The sequence below is a fragment of the Phocoena sinus genome, chromosome 10 (assembly GCF_008692025.1).
Source record: "Phocoena sinus isolate mPhoSin1 chromosome 10, mPhoSin1.pri, whole genome shotgun sequence".
Lineage (NCBI taxonomy): Eukaryota > Metazoa > Chordata > Mammalia > Artiodactyla > Phocoenidae > Phocoena > Phocoena sinus.
Window position 1 is genome coordinate 40820672 of NC_045772.1, and position 20799 is coordinate 40841470.

At 35.9% G+C, this 20799-nt stretch overlaps 1 protein-coding gene across 1 annotated transcript in view; it reads right to left on the bottom strand.

Moving 5' to 3' along the window:
- Nucleotides 1–20799, bottom strand: part of NAV3 (neuron navigator 3) — a 592483-nt gene that overhangs the window by 87277 nt on the left and 484407 nt on the right. The window contains 6 exon segments of the mRNA XM_032644349.1: nucleotides 3691–4179; nucleotides 6250–6958; nucleotides 7877–8147; nucleotides 8801–8833; nucleotides 8835–8894; nucleotides 8896–8935. Coding sequence (XP_032500240.1) covers nucleotides 3691–4179; nucleotides 6250–6958; nucleotides 7877–8147; nucleotides 8801–8833; nucleotides 8835–8894; nucleotides 8896–8935 — 1602 coding nt within the window.

Consider the following 20799-nt stretch of genomic DNA (forward strand, 5'->3'; position numbering starts at 1 on the left):
TTGAAATTACACATCCAACATAAATGGTTCTGTTTGAATTACACAAAATAAGTCTTTTTGTAACACATATTTAATGCTTAACTCATTGGAAAAGGCCAACCAAAGGAGACCAGATGTCCATTGTCGTGACACCTTCGATGATAATTTAGTGACAGGACTATGAGAAGATAGATTATATGTTAACATAATTCTCCTCTAGATTCTATTTACCTAGTCCTCTGGTAGTTTTTCCTTCCCCATGCAAATAACTAGACTTCTGCTATGATTTCACATGCAGGAGAATCATAGAGGAGGAAATAAGAAAGATCTTCTCTGCCTAAGTTAAAGTGACAACTTCCAATGGACAGAGAAGATATAAAACACCTTTTAATACTTATTTTTTGTATTTAAACAATCTTTAATAAAAATAAAGGCAGATGTAATCCCACTTACACATAAGAGAGGAAAAATAATACATAATATCTGCTTGAAATGTAATGTTTCTGGCATCATTTAAATATTTTAAGGAAATTAAATGACGCCACCTTTTAGAAATTATAAGTTAGCTGTTTAAAAGGCTATAAGTTTTCAGTTTCTATTTTTAAAAATTCCCATTTGGTCTTAGAAGGGGAAGAAAGAATGTGTCTGGAGAAAATGAGAAGTGGCCTTCCTAAAAATAAAGGAAGAGGGTGTCAACAACTAGGTGGGATAAGTCTAGGAATTTCTGTTATAATCTTTGATGTGGCTAAGCAAATAATAAAATTAATTTGAATTTGCAGAATGATACATCTCTTCCATTAGAACCTCAAGTGATCAAAATTAAATACACATGATATGCATAATGGGGATGATACAACATGAATGCAAACACATTGACTTGAAATTTAATCACTCAAAATCAAAGCTAAAATGTTTTCTTCTATGTGTACTCCATTATTTAGCACTGCAATAGAAAGCATCCAAAAGCATCATACAACTTTTACTTTATGTTTTGGGAATGTCCACATAGGGTAATTACTATATTATGTAGAGGCCAGTTCTAGCATACATCGTGACTATAGATGTGTTTTTAGTAGTGTAGATAAACCAACAAACAAAAAGGAATCATACTGAACAAATATGAGAGACCTCTAAATATAAACTACACAATGCTGAAACATTAATACAGTCATAAGCCATTTTAAAGATTATCTCTTTCATGTGTGCAAATTTATTCAATTTTAACATTTCAGAGTACATTGAAAATAGGCACTGTTTTGCCCATGTTATTAATTGTATAAACATTATGTGTTTGTATGATGCAGAGAATTTAATGAAAGAAAAATCAGAAAAAAATTTAAGTTTACCAATATAAGTTAAAACTTTAAGCAGAAATATCTGTTTGAATCTGGATATTAATGATTTTATAATATAGACAGTTTTCACAAACACTGAAAAGTCGAAAACTCTTACGCCTGCACAAGTGAAGGAGGAATTTTAACCAACAGTCTGAAGAAGACAGGCACTGTTTCAGTGCACGGTTATAAAGGCAGGGGAGCCAGGTCTGATAGTTAAAAACAAGCCAGAAAATTTAAAATTTGGCTACAACTTTAAATTATTTTTAAGGTTTGGTTTGGTCACAAAAAACAAAATGAACAAAACAAATGTGAACTATTAATAGTTATAACCAAAGGCCACCAATGACCTAGAGCAGTTAGAGGAAAAACTGTTAAAGAATTTGTTTGTTTGTTTATGATATTTTAATGAGGAGAAATTTAGACTAAAATTAAAATCTGAATGAGAAACTATTTAACAGTACTAGGATAATGAGTATCAATAAAGTCTTCTGAAATCGTAGAGAAACAGATAAGTCATGAACTTACATACATCTCTATTATATCTTTCTAATTACTTTGTCTTAAATATTACACTTTGGCACATTTTCTCTTGGGCATGGCTCTTTGGTTTCCTTGATGTTCCCAACATTCTGCGGACTTAATTATGATTAAGCCAGGATCTCTGACAGGATCTAATTTTCTCTTCAAGGGATCATAAAGTTCTTGGGTGTACTTTCAAGGATCAGAATAAATTGCTATTGCTTGCAAATTTGTTCGCAAGAAAGAAAAGGCACAATTTCTTATATCAAAAATTATTTCAATCTAGTAATCTATTGGAAGAAACTAATTAAATGTTTATATTATATAATATACCTATGAAGATAATTTGCTTTTCACAGTTTAATATTCATCAATATATTTTACTAAGAATCAAGGGTAGAACATTCATTTATTCAAAATTAATTTATTTAAAATTTATTTTAGAAAAATTATTTATCTGGCTATTTATAATACATCCATCTGTAAAACTGGTCTATTTCAAAGACTGAAAAAAAAAAAGGTTTGCTTAAAGAGAATACGTAACTGTATATTTGCCAGTGTATTTCTATAGTGAGACTATATATATATATATATATATATATATATACTGACTTCTGCTAAAATATAGATCAAAGCAAAATATTAACATTGCATTTATGTTGCATAAAACTCATCAATCTTAACATCCGGTTTTATTTGAGGGTTACTTGGTTACAGATAATTACTTGACCATTTTTCTGTATTTTTAATGTATCATCAATGCCAAAGAAGTAGGTTGATGGTTAAACGGTCAACTTGTTGCAGTCATATTCATGATTAAAAACTAATCAGTATCTTGGAGGTTGATTCTGGTTAACAAACAATAACCTATTTGCCGTGTGCTTAGTTTGAGGTGATATGTCAGCATCAATAATAGACTGAACAAAAGTTTGGGAAAGGTATCAGGCATTTTCAGTGACCAGTGGTGCTTTCACAAATAACTCAATTAAGATATACAGCCAAGACCATTTCTGAAAGCTTTAGGTGTGCCAAGAAACAAATAGCATTAAGTTCATCAGGAAAAAAGGGGCAGTTTTAAGACATGTGCCTGAGGGAAACAGTCAGTACCAAAATATCTGAGAAAGGATTTTTTAGGGAAGAGAATCTAGAGCCATTTTGGTCAACAGAGATGCTTTCTGGTAAGTATATTAGGCAAGGCATGCTTCATTAAGGTCTTCATTTTAAGTTTAGAAGAAAACAGTAATTCATTAAATCAATGAGAAACACCTTGTAATGTGGTTTAGTTTTAAAGAGCCTACTAAAAATGTCACCAGTGTTTGTAATTTTCTCTAAGAATTCATATCTGACAACTGATCTTTCTTCCACTTCAACTAGGATTCCCAGTGATCCATTTGCTATTTTTCCATGGAAATACTAATAAAGCCAATTGAACATTTTACTCTGAGCATAACTGTAGAATCCATTTAAATTTGGTCTTTAAAAATGCTTAAATTATCCTAAGGAACTGTGCTGTCCTGGAGCTCAAGCCAAATCACTGACATGTCTTGAGAAAACATCATTAAATACATAAATACATGCTATGAATTTTATTTAAATTGCCTATTGGGTATATATGTATGCATTCATATTAAGAAACTAATTATTCAATTTTTTATGGATCCTTAATGGTTTTTTCCTTCTACAAACTTGGCAATGAGACCAAAGAAAAGGCCCAGCCAGTCTCATCAATCTGATGTCCCTCTGCAAAGTGGCACTCCCACTGAAATCAAGGGAATTGAGCAGGGTGTGGGGAGAGGTAGGTACAGTGCAGGGAGGAGGGGGTGAGGACTTCATCGACGCCTCCAGGAGAGCTCACCTTTCTGAGAGAGTAGATCTCACACTACCCGTTCTCATGAGCAGGCTCTGCACCTCGTGAGTGCCTGTGGTCAGTCCAGACAGGGAGCCGTGGTGGCTGAGGGGGAGGTCAATGGACTCAGAGCTCGTATGGAGGCTAGTCATGGACTGGTAACTTGGAGTGTCCTTGCTGCCAGCAGAGGAACTGCTGAGATTGGCAGCCCACACGAGACCACCTGATGTGAAAGAGTGAACCGATGCTGGGCTGGAAGCCAACGAGTGACTTAAGCTTATAACATCTGTAGTTAAGTCTGAGGGTTTATTGAAGAGAGGGCTGCTGCTGCCACTTAGCCCACCAGCACTGCCCATGCTGCCCGTACCAGACGACGGTGATTCCAGACTGCCTTGCCGCGCTAATGTGGTACTAGGACTGGGCATTACAGAGGAGGATTTCACACCCTCAGTATTAGGTGCAGAGGCAGATTTGCCACCTGCCTTGGCACCAAACAACCTAAAAGAAAAACAAATAACAACTTCAGTTGTTCCGAGAAACTAATATCCACATTTAATATTTTAGGGTTACAGTACATAGAGCCAAGTGTGCTTTTGGTGGACCGAGCTACCCGAGCACTTCCTGTCTCTATGTTAATGAACTTGATAAGCTTGAACTTCTAGTGCCAAAAATCTCTCATATCGCCAAAAGGGTAAGTCGGTCCCGGGCTGCCACCCCAGTGGTGGGGGGACATGGGCCAAACAAAAGGAACTGTAAATCAAACATGAAAGTCCCTGGTTTTCACAATTAAGCGATCAAGAGAATCTTTTGCAAAACTTAAATATTTGCACGTACTTGCTGCTACCTATTTACAGAACCATTATAATGAAACAACTTCTACGCATTCGGTATATAACATGTAAATTATTTTTCTTTTCTTTTTTTCTTTTCATTTTAAAGTTTATCCAAAATCTAAAAGGAATGCTTAAGGCAAGGTTTAGGTGTTATGTTGTATAGCTGGTGGCCCTGACTTGACTTTCAGAGAGCATTTGGTTAGAAACGATATTGGACACTGACAGCAAACATGTTGGTTTGTCTGTATTTTCCCCAAGAAAGACCAAAGGGTTTTTATGTCAGTTGCCAGTGCTATTCAAATACATATCTGTAATAGTGATTTGAACACAGTTGGTGCTAAGTTAGACGCTGGAGTTTAGTTCAGAAACATTTTAGTTTTTGTAAATGAAGCAGATGATATAATCGAATTTATGTAAATATGGAAATAAAGTGACATGAAATAATGGCATAACGATGACTAAATTAAGTTGCAGTGGAATCCATATTTCCTATAGTGAAACATTTTTGTGACGAATATGAGAAATTGTTTCATAGGTAAAGGCCACTGGAGGGCACCACTGGCTTCTACTTAAGCAACAGAGATATTTACTCCCACTACTAGAGACTATTCTTTGCAACGCGATGGCAACATTTCAAAAACCAGCTCTTCAGGACTAATATTGCTACTGAGAGATATAAAACCTCTAGGTTTTGCAAACAGCCATGTATCTGATGATTGCCTGAAATATAAAAGTAAATGGTTCAAGACCCTTGATATCTCCCAGATATCAAGATTCTTGGGTTAGTCAGTATAATAAAAACATTAAAAATACTTAACATGTCATGAAAGACAAATCATACTCTATCATTTCATAGATGAGGAAACAGACCCAGAGAGGTTTGACTATTTGTCCCAAGTCTTTCACTGTATGCATTTTCCTGCCACTTAAAACACATCAGTATTTAAAACAGTGATATCTCGAAGGAGAACTCTCAAGTTCTCGAACTTGAGTTCTCGAAGGAGAACTCAATACCAAAGACAGTCCCGGTGCAGAAACCAAGTCCTGCTGCTTATCAGAGTCATATCAAAGAAAGCTGATGAGGAGTTAGAAAACCTAGCCCATTTCTTAGTTATAATCCTGTATCAAACATCCAAAGTTTTTCAAATTCTGTCAATCATATCATACCTAGATTTTCATTCACATGTCAAGATATGGTACTATATACATCTGTCCATTGTGATCCAGTACTGTACAAGGAACACAACTTCATCCACACTCACGATCACCAGCTCATTAAGAGCCAGCAAGATAATATAGACACTAGAAATGAATACCAATAGTCATAAAGACCTATTAACGTTCTATTTTATTTTTAACTGTGGAAAGATTAAAATCTATGGAAATTTTGCAAGCTCCTGTTTTATCACTCCCCCTAGGTATTGCCATCTGCTTTTAAGTCTCTCATAAATGCTATTTGTGTTGCTAATATGACATGATAGTGAAACTACAAAGTTGAAGCATTTCTCAAAATGAGCGATATTTCTTTCACTAGCTATTTATATCATCAGCTTCATAAAACGCATTTTACTCAGAAACTGAATAAAACATTCTAAGATATACGTGTCATAGAATATATATACTTAGGACATATATGTTTAGGATATACATCTTTTATACGATAGGATATAGGACACACATATATCCTAAGATATAGCATTTTATATTTTCTCAGCATCATTTTATGCTTTCTTACCTTCGAAATGTAGGTGAGGCAATGTCAGGATACTTGGACCCTGGCTGCCTGAGCCCTTGTGTCCCACAGGCACTAGCAGACGTGGGGCTGGATTTGGGGGAACCAGACAAAGAAACACTCTCTGAATCTGAGACTGCTACTTTTTCCTTTTCCTTGTCTGTCTGGTTGACAGTGACGGGACTCGAGCGCCCTGAGGCGATCTTCGTGGGTTCTCTCAGTTTTGAGGTAGTGGCACCAGCTGACTTAGTGCTGACATTGGAATCTATACTGCTGGTGCTGGATCTGTGGCCACCTCGGCCGGGAATGCCACTGGTGCTGGATTTGGATGGGCGGGGCAAACTGCGGTATTGCAGGGAGGTCTTCGAGCTGACATGCAGCACAACATCATCCTGATTCTGTGAACCGTCCAAACTGGTTTTTCTCCCGGCATTTGACTTCCCACCAATGGCAGCAGATTTGGGGATTTTACCCAGTGTTGCTGAGCCACTTGTTACGGTGGCTCCACTGCTTGTGATCATGGCAGATGACCCTACTCCACTTGGCTTCTTAAATCCAAAAGAGCCAGTGGCCGTTGATCTTCCAATGCCCGAGGGGGGCTTTTTCCCCTCATCTCCACTGCTTTTTCCTGCGTCTGAAGGAGACCTCTGTAGAGTCGATCCTTTCAGGGGAGTTTTCCCTTTCTCAGAAGCTTTGGCATCATCAGTTTTCCCTAATGAGTGAAAAATACACAAATTTATGTGTCTGCACATTTTGATTTCACAATATTTCTTTAAACAAAGTGTAAGATGTAAATACATCTTTATATTACCTCAATTCCTAAATATTCACTGTTTTAGATTTAAATAGGCATGTCCTCTTAATACATTCAGAGGATTAACTACAAAGCTATAAAAATATGGCTGTTAGAGGAAAGTGACGAGAGATCAAGGAGATAAAAATGAAAACACCTATTTTTGCTATTTATTATTGCCTTAGATCTTGCAACTCCCTTCCTTTATAAAGATAGCACTTAATCTCATCAAACTAAGTGCTCAAAAAGGAATTCATTTGAATATCTCTGAGATGATTGTATTTGGAGTACCCTGTTGCATCAGTACTTCAGGTGGCACTATTTAAAATGAGGAACCATTTTTAAAATAGGGAGAGAGTCTTTTTTAAAAAAAAGGATAGTACAACTTGCACAATTCTTTCACTCCCTTTTTGCATCAAGTCTATTTCAGAAATGATGTTTCAAATCTCCAGCCTTCCAAGTAGCTTAGCATGACTGCTCTTTCTCTTAGACTTGGAAGTGAAACGTAGGGGCAGAGTTAACATACATATCCCAAACTTTCATAAGAAAGGCAGAATGAAGGCAATCTTATGTTTATTAATAAGTAGGCTTATTTTATTTCCACATGATCAGAAATGACTGTGGCAAAATAGACACTCACCAAATTATGAGGACGCCCTCTAGAGGATGCCTGGAATGTTACAGTCATGTGGATGCATATGACAAAGCATGTGAAATTTAGAAATTTAGCATGAAGAAAAATCTGATGTAATTAAGAAAAGCTACTATGAAAGACAAAAAGATCGAATGGAAACAATAAAACAATTTGGCATAACAGCTGCCAGATGACAAGCCTACCAGGGGTCTTGAGCGCACTGGTTCCAGCTTTTTGCCTAGGTGGTGCTCCTCCCTGGGCTGACATGCCTCTTCTCCAGGAGCCTGTCTGTGAAACAGACAGGGAGGCTTTCTGCCCTGCCTTCTCAGGGTCTTCAGGGAGTCCGGAGGAAACGCCCTTCCACTTGCCACCTCCATCCCCATGGCTATCAAAGTCCTCCTCTGTTTTTTTCACCTCCTCGGTACTATCCCAGGGCTCATCGGTTGCAGATCGTTTCTCTGAATCTGTCTTCAGCTATGAAGAAAATAGGACAGAAAAACTTTGTGCAGAAAAGTTTATCAAGTGTGAATTGGGCCCTGGAATGTCCTTTCAGATAACTGGTTAAAAAAAAAAAGAAGCAGTGATTTGTATTTCAAAAGAGTTCTGAAGATTCCTCTATTTTTTTTTAATCTGTCTTCATTTAAGTTTCCTTAATTTTAGCCCTATAATTCTCAATTACACATATTAGAGAATATCAGAAGAAATGTGTGCAGAAAACCCCAACTGAACACTCCAGAGAGGAAGGCACTTTATATGTCAAAGCTAACAAGGAAAAGTAAGACAAAATAAAACTTAATTACCTAATATTCATTCTCGATTCACCATTCACAAGAGATCCAGCAATGTGTCTCAGAGACCAGTATAAAATTAATCAGGAACTATCCAAAATTAGACTATTAAAATCATTTTTGGAGTTCTAGACACACATATTATTATAAAGACAGATATGGCAACATAAGGCTTTCTGGGTTAAACTGTGATCAACTGAAAAAATATATATACATAAGCTGCTTCAGTTTATGCAACTCCTTCAGATTAAGAGGTTTATGCTATGTTTTAATGCAATGCAACATAATTTGGGGGAAAATGTGGCAGAAGCCCTGGGGAAACAGAGGGGCAATTCTCACCTGCATGTTCTTTCGGGACGGGGCAGTGGCGTCTGGAGTAAGAGCTGACGGAAGATGTGGTGTTCAGGTCATCAGTGCTGATGTTATCCAGGGTTGTCACTGAGGCCGCTGCTTACCGAGCTGCTGTCATCCCAGCTAAAGGCAAACAGGCAGCAGTAATGAGCTAAGCACACGAGGCAAGATGCAAAGTCACCCACACTCTCATTTAACGTGTGTCACGCGTTGGGAAGAGAATTCTTATTTTTTTAATCTCATGATGAAAAATGTGCACTTTCCATTTTTGGAAAATCATACTGCTAAGAACTGAGCGCAAACCTGAGAGTAATCTTATCGGAGGTTTGCTAAGAATCAGTGTCTAGAGCAGATCCAGGGGAATGTTTATAGAATGAATGAAAATACTGCTGCAAATACTGCATGGCATCAGGAAAGAAGAACATTATCCATAACCTTTTTTTTCCCCTGAGAAGGCAATCAGGATTCACACAGCATGTAAGAATTCACCTGTTGTGTTAAAAATTAAAACAAAACAAAACAAAACAACTGTGCTTTGGTCAGGAACCAGAAAATCATTCCTCATTCTTTCTCCTACCAATAACTACTCCCAATCATTTACCAAATCTTGAAGATTGAGACTTATTCTATCATATCATCCCTCCTGCCATTTCTGGCCTGGGCAACATACAATATTCTTTTATCTGGCCTTCCTGCCTTCAGTCTTTCTCAATAAGCTTCAATCTGCTACATTTGGGTCAGTGCTTGAACGTTCACATCTGGCCATTGTCATTTCCTTATGTACCACTCTTCAAAGACTTCTCTTTACCAAGGTAGTAGATTCCAAAATGTAATGCACCTGCCCTGCAAGGTGCACAAAGTAATCCCTTGGGGCATAAGAAAATATCTGAAATTCTGAATATATCTGTTCTTAATCTAAAGAAGAAGAAGTAAAATAGGTCTATATTAATATTCATGTGCAGGCTAACATAGGCACCCTCACTTAGTCAGTGTGTCAGAAGATGCAGAAGTAATGTAGGGTGAGCAGGGTCACCTGAATGAGGATGGGAGCTCCACAGGGTGAAGGGTTTGAACCATGGTTCTCTCACTTCCTGGCTGGTTCTCAGTCTACTATGATACACTGCTGCTCACCTGCACTCTATTAATTGAATTCAGGTAAACTGGATTACAGATATTAGACACAGACAAAAGTTAAGTCTCATAAAATAGACAAGTGGCTTTTAAAACAAAACCGCCTGCAAATAATCCACACACTGAAGAGAATATTTGTAACGAAAGCACAAGCTAACCTAAAGGAATGGTAAACCGGTAACTTTTCCTACTCTGCTATGTGTACTTTATGAGTCTCACCATACATTCCAAATAAAGTGATGTATTGAGATCATATAGCAAACCAACTAGAAAAGTAATTATCAAGAAGAAAATTTGAAATTTGAACTTATAGAAAATATTAATGATGATCTCCCCCCAGGTTAGTATTTTGCTTGAGATATTAGCTACTGAGAGCTTAAAACATGATGACCAAACACATTTATAAATCATATTATTACCAATAATAAATTGCATTTTTAATGACAGCAAAAAGGGTATTTTGTACCACTGTAGCAAACACCTGCCATTTGCAGCTGCTCAAATCTTTTGAATATCTTCCCTACATCTTATTTGATAATTTCCCCACATTATGAGTCTTACCTTCCGAAGTTAGGACTGCAAAAAACTCACATTTCCAGACTCCCTTATAGACAGATATGACATATAACAAAGGGCCTACAGAGTCACAAATGAGAAAATCTTCTGGCAAACACAGCAGCAGTCATTCAATTTTTCTCTTGTAAACACTGGCAGATATCAGGTCTCTAAATTCCAAGAGTCAGAGGTGCCAAGCAGAGGAAGCAGTGATGCCCTAGAGCTATGGTTGGCTAAGCACCTACAAAGAGCCTGGTTCTCCAATCACCCCAATTACTCAGAGAGCCTTCTTATTATTCACTTCCTTCCTTAAATTAGATAGTAGATTCTGTAGTTTGCAACCAAGAACCTCTATCAATACATTCATAATTTTAAAAATATTATTTCTTCTTTAAACCTATCTTTAAATTTTTCATGTTTATATATGCACTGTAATACATATATTATCTTCTCATAGGAATGCTATGCATATAATCATAAAATTATAAATAAACACACTTGGGCAATCACTAGTCCTAAAGCAAAGTTCAGGCTCCTTTAAAAGACATACGAGGCTTTCCATTATGTGGCCCTAGCTTACCGCTTGAGCTTAACTCTTTACATCACCCTGCCTCACTTTGTGCACTCTGACTTAGAGCTGCATTCAATTCCCATCACCATCACATTACTTCCAACCTCTGTCTTCAATCAAGGCACCCCTGTGCATACCTGACTAACCCATACTTATCTTATAATGCAGTTCTAGCATCCATCTTCTGGGAAGCCCCTTTTACTTGCCACTGTCGGGATGAATTAGGTAGCTTCCCCTCTGCACTGCCATAATACTAAGCAGACTTATAGGACTGGATTTAGCACATTGTTTTATAAATCTATAAATATGTGTCAAAATGGACCATTAGCCTGTGAGTTTTCTAAGCACAGAACTGTGGAGTATTTTTCTTTTAATTTCTACTATTTATGGCAATGGCTGATATAAATGTTGAATAAATTCTCATGGTTTATTGAGATTAAAAGAAAGGCAGTTACAGAGGTAATCTTTCATAGTCACATGAAATGAATTTTAAAGAAATACTTACCACAATATATTCAGTACTCAAAGAGCAAAATTAAACAAAGAAGAAATTTTACCGTTTTTTTAAAATGAATATTTTTAAAGTAACTATTTCTCTGGCAAGGAAGATAGAATCAATATTTCTAATAATAGCGTTTACCAATGTAAATCCTAGCATTAGCGACTAAAAGTAAATGCATCAACTCTTACTAGAATTTTAAAAAATCAGTTGTTTTAAAACCATTTAAAGACTCAAAGGAACACAATGACTTTGTAGTTAAATGATATAAGTGAAAGAAACCCAAAATAAGATAGAAGTTTCAATCTCTTGAAGAGAAAAATAAAAATATATCAAACTAACAAACATCATAGACATGAAGAACAAATTTCCAAATTTATCCTGGTGTAATGTAAAGCACAATGGATTCCTAAAGTTAAAGCCTTTCACTTGAGCCTGTTTTAGAGGGGCGTAGCTAGTATGTTCACTTAAACTTGCTATTCTGATCTCCCTGTCTCACAGAGTAGTGTGGGAAGCAAATGAATCATTTATATGAACCATTTGATAATACTTTACATTTTTCCATCTCCTCAAACTGCTTTACCTCTAAGATCTCAAATTCTGCAATCTCATTTTTTGATCACAGTCTTCTACACTTCCAGTGCTCTAAAATCTACTGATTTCCTAATTTTTATGTCTAGTTTATAGCTACTTCCTATTATCTACTTTTAATAGTCTTCTTGTGTTTTTTACTCCACTGAACTCTTTACCAAATGATGCAGGATCCAAAGATGCTGGAACAAAAGGATCGCTAAAGTCATAATCTAACCAGTACTCTGTTCTAGTTCTTGCCACCATAATGGTCTTCCATACCGGTCCTGTCTCTATGTTAATTAAACATGTTTTCTCCATTATTATTTTGGAAAATGACAGCAAATTCAACTAATCAGAATGACTAATATAACAATATTATTGTATATTTCATAATACATAATAATTATAATGACTGAAGGCATATAGATTCAAGTTATCTAACCTCAGGTGATTTCTCAGTGCTACTAAGAAATTCTGCCTACTCCAAAAGTGGTTTTCTTCAAATTCCAAAGACATAGCTTTGTTTCTCTCTTCTTCCTCTGGATTCCAAGATCTTCCTCCTAATACTTTAGTGAAACTGCTTTCATTGAGGTCAATAAACCCATGGACTGAGTGCTTACTATGTGTCCTACTCTTTTAAGTATTTTATATAGTCTAATCCCAAACAAAACCATGAGACAGGCATTGTAAAGATAAAGGGGTTCGGGTAGTTTGGATGATGTGCCCAAGGCTCATGATGGAGCTGGGATTTGAACCCAGGAATTATGTCCCAAAGCTTGGTCAGTATTCCATTCCCTTGCCTCCCATCTTCTCACCCCTTTTACCTTGAAATACACCAATGATGTGCCTTTACAGGCTCTCTGCAAACTTCACCAGTCCACAGAACCCTTTACTTTTCTCCTCTTCTTTGGGATTCCTTTGAATTCCTCAAAATTCAGTACTTAATCTTAACTCACCTTAGACATTCTTTCTTGGAAATTTCTTAGTCTTTCATAACTTCAATATCACCTCCATGATTATGACACTCAAATTCACATCTCTAATCCAGAATTCTTTCCTGATTAATCGATCAGCATTTCCAGCCTTCTACTGAACACTTTCTCAAGGACGCCCTGTCAACATCTCAAATTCACTCTACCTAGAGTCCATCATTTCTTGTTAACAATTCTTCTCTGTTTCAGTTACTGACTACCTGTTTATCCTTCTGCCATAAAATATTAGTGTTATTACCTCTCTTCTCTCACCTGGATCCACTGTTAATCAAGCTGTCTCTAATCCTTGAAAATCCATCTCAGCTATAGGTGACATGGCCCTCCTTGTGTTCCACATCGCCACTGTGCATGCCTGTCCCTCCTTCCATAAAAGCTATTAGTAAGAATCTGCTCTTATTCATTAAGTGATGAATAAATTACAGCTCCTCTCCTTTGAAGAACTCACTGCTTATTGTGGAGGTCAGAAGTTTAAACAAATTGTTATAATACAAAATGGCAAGTGTTGTAATAGAGATGAATGTTAAGTGTGTGGCAGGACAGAGCCAGTACCACTCATTTGAAGAATTCAAGCATTTCTTCATGACAGAGATACTGCAGAGTGATCAGAGGAAATAGATGTTAACCACTGTATTACAGCATATATCACTTGTTACAATATAACCACTATTTTGGTGTTTTTCTGTCTTCTTGGCCATAATCTGAATTACCTGAAGCCAGAGACTGTGTGACACTTATCTTTATAATTCTAGCATGCAACATGGTGTCAACTATTGAATAGATGACTAGTAGATGTTTGTTAAATAAATGAAGCAGTTTTACTTAGAATACTGCTTCTATCCAATAAAGTTAAGCCGGATTGAATGCAATAATAAATGTAGAATTTGAGAAAAATGTGTTCAACATATTTCTCTGCTAAACAATCTTAAAGGAACAAATTTTTATTGATGACAACATCATTTTCCTTATCTTAAGGTTCTGTGTTTTGACTTTCATCTTTGGTTTTGTAGAGCCAGAATTCTCCCTAGGTAGGATATAATTGATCTTGCTTATTATGGAACATTTAATTAAGTTAAAAACTTCATAGAAAATAGTTTTTCTAACTGACAAAAATGTTAATTTACTCACATAATTAGCCCTGAGTAGTACGTCTCAAACCCATCAATATATTTTCTTCATCCTTTCATTTTTAAATTCCTTAAGTGCTAAGAATTCTTGACTATATTCTTCATAAAAGGGCAAGTCTTTATCATCTCCAAGTTACAGATCTATTGATCTGCTAAATTCTTCTCAACAATCTAGGACGGCTAAAAAATTACAAATCTGAGTATCTTATCCACATAGTTTGCATTTACACGCTGAGTTGTTGCCAGTTTTAAAATATTATGAATAAAGCTGTTAACATTCACATACATTCCATTTATGTGGCATTCTAGAAAAGGCAAAACTATAGATATGTAGGACCGATCAGTGACTGCCAGTGGATGGGAGTGTGGGAAGATTTGTGGTGGCTGTTACATGACGATGCATATGTCAAAACTTAGAACTGTAGGAAAAAACACTGTAAAGTAAAAACAAATGTAGCCAATTAACCTGTTGATAGATTACAATTTGGATATACACTACATTACTCATTAATCTAAGAAGAAAAGGATTGTTTTGGTATGCCTTTTACTATTTATATTTTTAATGCTTAATAACTCAGTGGGGCCAGTGATCTATTTTATTTATCTGGTTGTGCATTTGTGGCTCTGACCCCTACGTTCACCCCTGGAGTTACATTTAGAAGCAGACCTGCTTGAAAACAAATGTGTTATATATTGAGAGTGTTTTTTTTTTTTTTTTTTTGCTTTTTATGTTGAAGAATTCTGAAATATTAAGTAAATAAATATTAAAATAATTTTGCAGATTTAAATCTAATTCCAGAGGAAAATGCTAGTCCTGTTTATAAGTAATTTTTCAACACACTCCTGTTTTTTGGTGTGGTAGCACTTCATTTAGCAGGTATTCAATCAGGCTCTTTGATAGCTTATATTGGCAGGTCAACTGTACTACTTATACATATAAAACATAGAGATGTTCTTTCAATAAAAACTAATTCCTATACTTCAGGCATTCAACAGTAACCTCAGTCTCAATTTGCCAGCTCATTAAATATTTCATTAATGAAATAAACAAACATGCTTCCTTTAGATGTACTCAGTTCCAACCCTAATTCAACTACAATCATGGAAATGCCGCTCACTACGGTGATATTATCTCTGATTGCTACAAAAACACCTTCTTATACCTAAACTTTTAACAATATACTATTTTGTTAGCTTATTTTATTAAAAGTTAAAATAAGAAATAGCCATTTAAACAATGTTTGTGTATCTTTTAAAATTATTTGATTATACATTACATGTTTTTTAGAAAATATGGATGTTTAATATTTGTCAGTTATCTGAGTGTTCTTAGGCCAATGCTGTTGGAACACTATGGAACCAAGCGCCTGAGGTTTACCATCAACGTAAGGTTCCTCCTCCAGGGTACCAGCATGTCTTACTCCCTCATTCACGATGATCCTTGCAATATGTACCTGATTCTTAATGCTGACAGTAATCACCTGGTCGGACTCTACATGTATCACCAACCATAGGTTACTGTATACTGCTTTAGATTTGTGGATGCCACTCTCACTTACATCTCAGTCCTCTGAATATCACTTAGATATATAGGACAGGTCTCGAAACAAGTCCTAAATCTTTCGCCACAACATCCTCATTCTGAACTCTAAATTAAAACTCATATATCCTTGGTTCCATTTTCAAGTACTTTAAGAACATAAAAAGTTTTAAAATGTTAAGCAAATTCAACATTTTTTATATATGATTTAAATGAAAATTCTGGAGTCAAGTTTGCCATTGGTAGATAATGCAGATAATGTAAATAAAGTGTTCATTCCAGTGTCTGAGACCTGTGGACATCCCACAAACATATAGTTTGATATACTAGAAGTATTTGGGCACTGCAGACACTTAAGACGAATGTGGAGATTCCCATTTATTCCACAAGTGTCTACTATAAAATGGGGATTTTTAAAGATGTAAGTGAGGTAGCAGAAACAGAAAAAAATCTAGAGGCTAGAAGAAAAGGGGATACAAACTCCTAACATTTCATTGGTATATTAGAGGTCCAGTGTTAAAAATCTCATAAGATAATCATACTGAGAAAAATTGCTCTTTTCCAACCTAAATATTGGAAAACATAATAAGATATGATAAAGCATAAGTTCTAAGGATTTTACTAAATATTTCTTAAGACAAATAATTATTTCATGAAAAGAAAAACGAAGTCTCCGTAGCTATCCATAAGATCACTGCGTAAAAACTTCTGGATATGCTTCCTGTTTCTGAGGGAAAAGTAAATAACATTTGCCTAAGAAAATAAAGTCACCACTTAAAACAAAACTCTATCACATTCCAGGATAGCTTTGTTTTCCATTACCATTGTTTATGCCAATTTGAAAAATATACATAAGGAGATACAGGTATCTTAAAACTATTTAGACATAATGAACTTTGCAATAATAATTTTTAAAATACTGAGAGTCAACTGTCTAGGCTTTGCACTTTGGTACTAATATGTTAAGTCAATGATATTTTCCTCAAGACTAAATGAGCACAAAACCACTTAGACCTATGCCATACATTTTTTTTTTAAATCAGCAAACACAATACACTACCTTCCACATTTGAGCACAGCAACTGCTGAAGTGTAAATTCTATATTACTTCAGGGTCATTGATAGAAAGCAATGGAGTGTATTTCAACAACGATTTATTCAGCATTTCCCTGGAAAAATATTTTATTACCAAGAAAAAAAGAATATCATTAAAAAAGACTTTAGAATTGTAGAAACCTAAGTATATAACGACATCAATATACTAAACATGATTTTATGTTAAAAATAGTCCTTTCAACCTATACAATGAACATGGTCTTTATTGCAGTTTTAAAAAAAGTTCCTTCTACTTTTAAAGTGTTTCATCCTTCCACTGTTTAACTGTGCAGTGGAGCATAAGCAACTGGTTTATAATCCAGTTGAAGCGTCATTTCCTCTATGAATCCTTCCATGATTTCCAGGGAAACATTAACTCTTCCATGTCTGTATTTACTACAAGTGTGCTCCCACTGTTCTGTAAATTATCTGCTTGCAAAGTGGGTTCAGCTACAGGACTGCGGTTGAGGGCAAATAGAGTGACTTCTCTTTTGCAGTTTCAGTGCTCAGGTTGGCATCTGGCCCATGATAGGCTCCTAGTGTTTGGGGAATAAATCAATTGTGAGTGAAAAAATGTTGCCTGCCATATCAGTAAACAAAGGATGTTGCAGCCATCAAGCTATCACATTAGAGCTGCCCCTCAGGATAGAAACAGCCTGCCCACCATCAAGCCATCAGCCCTGCAGCTACCTCCCAAGGGTGCACGCTGAGGAGACTCAGAATGGGAAAACACAGGATACTAGCCCCAGATAGCTGAGGTACATATCAAAGGAATGATTTCAATGAGCCCAGCCTTTTGCATCTTCTTATAGTAGAAAAGCACTAAATTCATTACCCTGAGATGTCTGCTTTTCTTTAACTAACAGTCATCTTTTGATGTTCTGACTACCTGGTCTTTGTTGCATAAACTCCTATATATCCTGGCTCTGCCCTTATCTCTTTGGAGCAGTCCCTCAAAGCTATCTAAGAGTCTGTGTCCAGGCTTAAGTCCTCAGTTTTGTCTACCAAATAAAACACAATTTCCATGCTTAGGTTGTGCATTTTTTTCAATTGACACAATAAATTATCTAGTCTTACAGTCACAAACTACAGCCTTAATCTGTGATTCATTCACTCATTCTAACACTCAAATGTGCATATAATTATTGACTGTGGTTAAAAATCAATGTGATTTTGTGAGAGAAAAACCAATCAGAAAGACCTACTACTTCTGGGTGAATAAAGAACGGCCTGTGAGGAGGTCGTTGTAAACAGTCATTAAGTAGACAACTGAAGGGTGAAGGAGAGCCATCTGTGAAAAGGGTGGAGAAGACAGCAGTACAGGAAGAGGAGACAGCCAGTGTAAAGACCCAGAAGCCACAAAGGTCAAAGGGCAGCAGGACTGTGCAGCAGCAGGAAAGGGGAAAGTGTCAGTTCTGAGACTGGGAAGGGAGGCAGGGGAAGCCCTTCAAGGATCTTCTAGACAATGCGAAGACATGAGAGTTCCTTAGAAATATGACAGAAATTCATCAAATAGTTCTAAGCAGCGAAACGACATGAGCAGATATAGGGTTTAAACATACTACTTTAGTGTTATGAATATATTAGAGGTAAAGAAGCGTAGAAGTGCGAAGCTCAATGAAGAGGCTATTGCAACATCCTTCAGTTTTTGATGAGGGGTTTACAAGTAAATTAAAAGAAGGCAGTTTCAAGATATATTTGGAGGTAGAGAGGACAGGATTTGCTGTTGGATGGTGTGACAAAATAAGATATATATATTTGCTTTCTGTCCCCAGTTGCTGATTCAGAGCTACTAAAAATTTTGTAATTTTCTTAGTGATAGATGTGCTAGAACCTTTTGTTCTAATATTTTTGTTCTAATATTAGAGACTTTTGTTCTAATATTTGGTCTTGGACTCCGGTGCCTAACACAGAGCTCCTAAATCCCTTGGAACTTCCTGGGTGACAGGAGCATCTTTTGTTCTAATAAGACAACTCTTGGTTGGCTCCTGGATAGCCCATTGGTCCTTAGTTTAAAACCACAATTCATAACTATTTGCACACTTACATATTAGAATGAGTGAATGTATCACAGATTAAGGCCTTAGTTTGTGACTTTGTAAGACTACATCATTTATTGATTTATCTCACACCTCCATCCTCCGGGAGGGAGAGAAGCTGAAGATTGAGTTAAGGTATTATGCCTGAATAATGAAGCTTCCATAAAAATCCATAATTTATGGGGTTCATAGAGTTTCCAAGTGAACACAGGGAGGTGCTGGGAGGGTGGCATGCCAAGAGAGGGCTTAGATGTTCCATGCCCCTCTCTATACCTTACTCTATGTAACACTTCAATCGGCTGGTCATCTATATCCTTTGTCATATCCTTTATAATAAACCAGTAAATATAAGTAAATGTTTCCCTGAGTTTTGTGAGACATTCTAGCAAATTTTTGAACCTGTGGAGGGGATCATGGGAGCCCCCAACTTACAGCTGGCCAGTCAGAAATATGGGAGGTCTGGGCTTACAATTGGCTTCTGAAGTGGGGCTCAGATGTAAACTCTGGGTAAATAGTGCCAGCACTGAGCTGAACTGAATTGTAGGGTACGCAGCTGGTGTTGAAGAATCAGTTGGTGTGGGGAAAAAAAAACCCAAACATTTGGTGTCAGAAGTATTTAGTGAGTAGGTTGTATAGAAAACAGTTTTTCTTTAGTTGGAATGTGGTAAAAGAGAAAACAAAAAGACTCTAGATCTCTTGCATAGTTTTAATCTTAAATTTTGTTTGCACTTAGTACCATTATTTTCATATATCAAGGGAAGTTTATGAGTTTACAATATCATAGTTTAAGTGTATAACTCTTTACAAAACTGGCAATTCACGGCAACACGGGGTTAAAGTCTCTCTATTTTCATTATTTTTAGTGTGCACAAAATACTATATATTTATCCATGAAATATTTAGAGAGACACCATAAATACTGTGGGGATTTTGGGTAAGGAGGGCATCAATAAACTCTATGCATTGACCTTTCATTCCCTTTTCTTTTCTCTAGAAAACAAATAATGAATATTTACAACTATTCTATTATGGCATCAGATAGGGTAAGATAAACAAAAGAGAAAAAGCTCTTGTTCTTTATAAGAGAAAGCCCTACGTAGATTTGATTAAATGTGATGAACGGTGTTAGCTTGAAATGAATTTATGTAATCAGGCAGATTTTTTGTTTTAATGTTATCTGAGGCAGATAAGAAACATCTATTTTTGTGTTTATTACTATATGGGCTGAAATCACGAGATAAAATAATCTTATTAAAAATTACTTTGCTGAACCACATCATTGGAACGATGCTTTTATTATGGTTTCGCTAGTTTATTTCAAAGCCCATTTTCACGATGCTGTTATATGGTTGAAATGTGTACAAGTTTATTTAAAGGTTTTCTATTAGTGACAAGTTGAGAATATAACGTATAACTCATGTGAAAGCTAACTCAGGATTCATTAAGGTCCATTTGGTATCTTTCTGTATTAAGTAAAAGACCAATACGTGTTCATTGTTGAAAACTCAGAAGTCCAGAAATGTATAAAAGAGGCAAAGTAATTAATCTGTAATCCCACCTAGAAGTACCCACCAGTAACATTTTATAATTTCTGTCCAGTCATTTTCTGGATGTACAATATATACATATGTAACATACCTGGTTGAGACCTTGCTGATTATACCTGATTATATATCTGATTGTACATTCTTCATTTATTTCATATCACCATATAGTGATTTTTAATATCCTTACATTTTTTGACACAAGTATATTATATGAATTATTATATATTTTACCATTTCTGTTTTAGGATATATGAAATACTTTATAGCTTTTTTTACCGTTGTTAGTAATACTGCAATGATAGTATTCAGGTTACATTTATG